This window comes from Doryrhamphus excisus, linkage group LG2, assembly GCF_037039965.1.
Source record: "Doryrhamphus excisus strain RoL-2023G ecotype Guam linkage group LG2, RoL_Dexc_Guam_v1.1, whole genome shotgun sequence".
Lineage (NCBI taxonomy): Eukaryota > Metazoa > Chordata > Actinopteri > Syngnathiformes > Syngnathidae > Doryrhamphus > Doryrhamphus excisus.
Window position 1 is genome coordinate 26,120,773 of NC_136358.1, and position 5,679 is coordinate 26,126,451.

The 5,679-nt window shown below is 39.9% G+C and overlaps 1 protein-coding gene across 1 annotated transcript; it reads right to left on the minus strand.

Annotated features, from left to right (window-relative positions):
• Window positions 1–3,982: 3,982 nt before the first annotated feature.
• Window positions 3,983–5,596, minus strand: rasd1 (RAS, dexamethasone-induced 1). Its single transcript, XM_058061874.2, has 2 exons — window positions 5,008–5,596; window positions 3,983–4,933 (listed from the first exon to the last, which is right to left on the minus strand). Exons 1-2 carry the CDS (start codon window positions 5,276–5,278, stop codon window positions 4,398–4,400), a joined length of 807 nt encoding a protein of 268 aa, XP_057917857.2. The 5' UTR covers window positions 5,279–5,596; the 3' UTR covers window positions 3,983–4,397.
• Window positions 5,597–5,679: the final 83 nt, after the last annotated feature.

Here is a 5,679-nt window from a genome sequence, read left to right on the forward strand (position 1 = left end):
GATTTTTTTTTCTCATTTTGTCTCTCATAGTTGAAGCGTACCTATGATGAAAATTACAGGCCTCTCTCATCTTTTTAAGTGGGAGAACTTGCACAATTGGTGGCTGACTAAATACTTTTTTGCCCCACTGTACGTAAACCAAGGCAAACTTTGGTGGAAATGTTCAAAGTTAAACTATCAGGCGTCTTTCAGCATCCTTTGAGGACCTCATTGTTGAGCTGAAAGTACGGTCACCCTAACTTATGGACCAATGTGGCCACCCGTGGTTGGGCCATTGTGAACGTGGTCCGTTACCAAAGGGCGCCAGGTTTCTAATTTGCTCAATAACCCGAAAACAAAACATCTGTACGTGATTTCCTCTGGTTGCGTTAAATTCTAACCCGAGTCAATGATGAACTGCAGCACCCGGAGGAGGATGTGAAGGAAACCACTTAGTCACTCAATACTTTGGAGGGTTTCACGTACAATACGCACACAACAATATACAGTAGGTACTAGCACATGTGCATCCACGCTACGTGACTTAACTGAGGTAAATATAACAGTACATTAATAAATGTAGGTCAGACGAAGATGTGCTGATATCACATCATGTATCCCAGATGAGTGGAAGTAGGTGATGCAATCCTAGAGGGAACTCCGTGAGCTGCAGGAAGTGTCTTCAAGTAGACGGCTCGTACGACGAGATATCCTACTTTTTACATTTACTGAAAAATGAAAGGATGCAAGGGCTACATTGATATTTTGGAATAATTTTAACAAATAGATTGATAGTAAATATAATTTCATTCATTAATTTTCTACCGCTTTTCCTCATGAGGGTTGCGGGGGTGCTGGAGCTTATCCCAGCTGTCTTCGGGCGAGAGGCGGGGTCGACACTGGACTGATCGCCAGCCAATCACATGGCACATACAGACTATAATAATAATAATAATAATTATTATTATTACTATTATTGTTGTTATAATAATAATAATAATAATAATAACAATAATAATAATAATAACAATAATAATAATAATAATAATAATAATAATAATAATAATAATAATTATTATTATTATTATTATTATTATTATACAATAATAATAATAATAATAAAATAATAACAACAATAATAGTAATAATAATAATAATAATAATTATTATTATTATTATTATACAATAATAATAATAATAATAATAATAATAATATAATAATAACAACAATAATAGTAAAAATAATAATAATAATAATTATTATTATAGTCTGTATGTGCCACGTGATTGGCTGGCGATCAGTCCAGGGTCGATCCCGCCTCTCTAATAATAATAATAATAATAATAATAATATAATTATAATAATAATAATAATTATTACTATTATTATTATTATTATTATATTTATTATTAGTAGTAGTATTATTATATTTTATTAATAAAATAAATTAATAAAATAAAATAAACATTAAATTATATAATTAAATTAAATAATAATTTTTATTATTATTATTATTATTATTATTATTATTATATATTTTTGGAGTACCCGGAGAAAACCCATGAATGCACGGAGAGAACATGCAAACTCCACACAGAGATGGCCGAGGGTGGAATTGAACCCTGGTCTCCTAGCTGTGAGGTCTGCACGCTAACCACTCGACCACCATGCAGCACCTAAATATGATTTAACAAGAAAAAATAGCAAACAACAAAACTGAAAAAAAATGACGGTAACTTTACAGCATAAAACCAAAATATTAAGAGAAATAAGTTGAATCAATAATATTTTTACGTGGCTATCAAATATTCTTAGATAGCAAAGTCTTTCAGACACTCAATCATTTGCGCCGGAAGCGGCAGTTATTATGTCACTGTGTAATCAAAGCCTGTACGAGCCTCGTCTGCGGAGGTAAATACATCACAGATTAAGACAGACAAAGACCCGGCGGACACATCGGCCATCTTTGTGCGATAAAGGTGACAGTTGAGTCCGCTTGTTACTGCTGTGTTGTGTAAGAGCTTGGAAATAAATACCAGCTCAAACTGTAATTATTACAAGGACATATTGAATTCTTACTGGGCGACCCCCGTAGGGGTGCCGCCTCCATCGCTTTGCTCACCTTCCAGGACATCCCCCGTCGGTGACCCACCACCCATTTCTCTTTTTTGACTTTGGATGTCCTGGGGAAGGGGGGTACTGTTATGCCCCGGTTGTGTGCCTATGGTACAGTGCCTATATGTCGCCTTTTTGTGTTTGAATTTCTCTTATTTAATATTTCATAAGAGCATCAAAACATACTGCTTTGCATGTACCACTTACACCTGATTCATATGGAAGATCATTTGTAACCACGGAACATTATAACTGTAACATGGTAACTGAGGACCACCTGTATAAGAGAAAAAATATGAAAAAAAAAATGACAAATATCAATCTACCGTCCTTGATGATAATGATGATGTCCGTATCTAGATCAATCCATTCATGGGTAAAGTATTCCTTTCCTTCTCCATTGTCTGGGATTGGGATTGGGAATTGTTTTCAAGCACACTCATCTGGCTTTAGGTCTGAATACCTCCAACTTTTAATTCTTATTTTTCTTAAATGTTCTTGTAGGCTCGTTGGGAATTAAGTTTTATTCCGAGAAATACAAATTGGAATGAAAAATGGGAGCTGGTATTTATGTCTTTGTATAAACGCAACAAGGAGTCAAGCATAGTGTTACTTATTATATTCTGCTTCTCTATCTCGCACACACACACACACACACACACACACACACGCAGTCTTCAGGATTGTTGCTCAAAGCAAGGACAAACTTACGTCACAGTGTTTTTGGTTCATCTGAGGGGAATTATAAAGGTTGCAGAGGATAAATAACAGATAATAAGAAATATACTGTGAGTGCTCGTATTGTGTCATCCACTTGGGTGATGGAAGGGCACTTGATGGCGCAAATGTTCTTCATCAATTACTGTACATCTAATGCAAGTGGTGTCCAAACTTTTTTCCAGCGAGGGCCACAAATGGGGCCACTTGTATCACCCGAGGGCCACTTGGATATTTTGTAAAGCCACGCAGGTAGTTTAAGATAAGAAGTTGCAAAAACAGCATCTCTGCTTTGTGATAAAGCCCATTGTAAACATTACTGTTTATTACTGCTGTCCAAATATTTAACATTACATCTTCAATAATCCTCATAAATGTTATTTTTGTAATATTATGACATGATTCAATAATGTTATAACTTTTTCTCCAACCTAAATTTCAACAACTTTGTTTTGTTTATTACAACTTCAATTCAACTCTATTCTCACAATAATTAATATTTATACTTGGGGTGGTCGAGTGGTTAGCACGCAGGCCTCACAGCTAGGAGACCAGGGTTCAATTCCACACTCACCATCTCTGTGTGGAGTTTGCATGTTTTCTCCGGGTACTCCGGTTTCCTCCCACATTCCAAAAACATGCTAGGTTAATTAGCCACTCCGAATTAGCCATAGTTATGAATGTGAGTGTGAATGGTTGTTTGTCTATATGTGCCCTGTGATTGGCTGGCCACCAGTCCAGGGTGTACCCTGCCTGCCTCTCGCACCGAAGACAGCTGGGATAGGCTCCAGCACCCCCAGTGACCCTCGTGAGGATAAGCAGTAGAAAATGAATGAATGAATATAGTTGGGGTATTATAATGTGTAAGTGTAATATTTTTGCTCCAAAATGTAATTTTCTGTGCTTGTTATGGGGGTGCGGATTTGTGTACAATTCTTGTGCATAAGTGGGCTTAATCTTAATTTGTATACAATCTTATTTTTAAGTTCCGATTAGAATAATGACTGAAAAATTATAAAGGCTAATTCACAAAATCATTCAATTGAGCTTGAAAAATTAATATTGTTTACTTGGTGTACGATCCATACTAACATTTACGGTTTTGGAGGAAATACTATGTCGCTATGGATAAGATAACAAAAAACTACAAGTATGCAAGTGATATTTCTGTGTGCTTTTTATTTTATTTTCAGTTTTTCTTTCCAAAAAGTGACAGCTGTGATAATAAATATACATTAAAAAAAGACAGTTGGGATTGCAAAGTGACATTCAAGTTATGAAAGATTCCACAGGATGTAAACAACAATATAGTCCACTGCTGCTCCTCTTCCATGACGTCAACAACCACGTTTTTTTTACGCACGACGCGCACAAAGTAGGATGACAGACACACTTAAAAGTTGACATATCGAGGAGAGTACATTCTCAAGTCTTGCCTTTTTTTTGGCACATCTTATCTCCATGGTAACGGACCCGCTTCGCCCCTGCCTGCACGTGTGAACGCGGGAAAGCCGAAGCACATGGCTGCTTCAGTGTTGTTTTTTTTTTTGAACATTTAAAATGTCCTTTTGTCTTAAAAGTCCTCTTAACTGATGACGCATCTCTCCTTGTCTTTACCCTGACCTCCTCCGACCGCCTTCTCCTTGATGTACATCAGGTCGCTGTGCACGCTGGGTCTCCGCGCGCACGGCGTGACCATCCCGTACGCTTCCCCCGCCGCCGCGTCCTTCACTTTCTTACTCTTCAGTGACTTCCGGTGCAACATGTCGCAGTACTGCGCTGACACTTTTCTGTGCAGATCCGGGCTCATTTCGTGGGGCAGCTTCGCCAAGGAAAACAAGGTGCGGAACATCTTGTCCACGTTCTCGTTGCGCTTGGCGGAGATCTCGAAGTAGGCGCACTTGTCCTCGCCGGCCACCAGTTGCTCGATCTCCTCCCGTTGCACCTCCCGGTGGAACTCCCGGTCCCCCTTGTTGCCGCAGACCACCAGAGGCACGTCGATGTTCTCCTTCATTTTGTTCTTCAGGCAGGACTTTGTTTCGTAGATTTGACGTTTGAGGCGCTGCACCTCGCGGAAGGAGTCTCGGTTGTCCAAACTGAAGACAAGGATGAAGACATCACCTGCAAGAAGAACATGAACTTTTTATTTGTGTTCTTTCTTTCCTTAAAGCATTCTCGCGCGTAAAAGTGCATACCTGTCAAGATGGAGAGTCTTCTCATGGCTGGGAAAGGATGGTTGCCAGATGTGTCCAGGATGTCCAGCTGGTACACGTCCCCTTTGATGCTGTACAGTTTCCGGTGAAAGTCCTCAATGGTCGGCGTGTACTGCTCGTCGAATCTCCCGGTGAGAAACCGGGACACGATGGCAGTTTTCCCGACTTTGGTGGATCCGAGGATGACCATCCTGTAGCAGTTCTTCGCCGGGATGTCAAAGTCGGTCTCGGGCGGGGACATCTTCTTAATCATAGCGGGGGTGAAAGTGTCCAGGCTGCGCAGGACGGCTGAGACAAAGGCGCTTTCTGTGGGAGATGGACACTCTTTGGGAGGTCTTGGGATGATTCTGTGCGTGAGCGTGGGACTGGAGATGTATTTAAACACACGGGTGAGCACCTCCTCCCGTGACGTCACTGTGGATGCTCCGTGAGGCGCAAATGTCCCAGTGGTGCGTCAGTTTGTCCTCCGATTCCAGTCATTAGACGCTAGCGGTGGGCGATACCGCCAACTTCGGCACCGATTCGATATCAAGTAAACACTGGGAACTGATACTCCCTTTGTATTGATCTTGTCGATATTTGTATCGATCCACTCACCCTAAATTGAGTAAAGTTCGGTACCACATGGAATGGAATTCCACTAAATGTTAATAA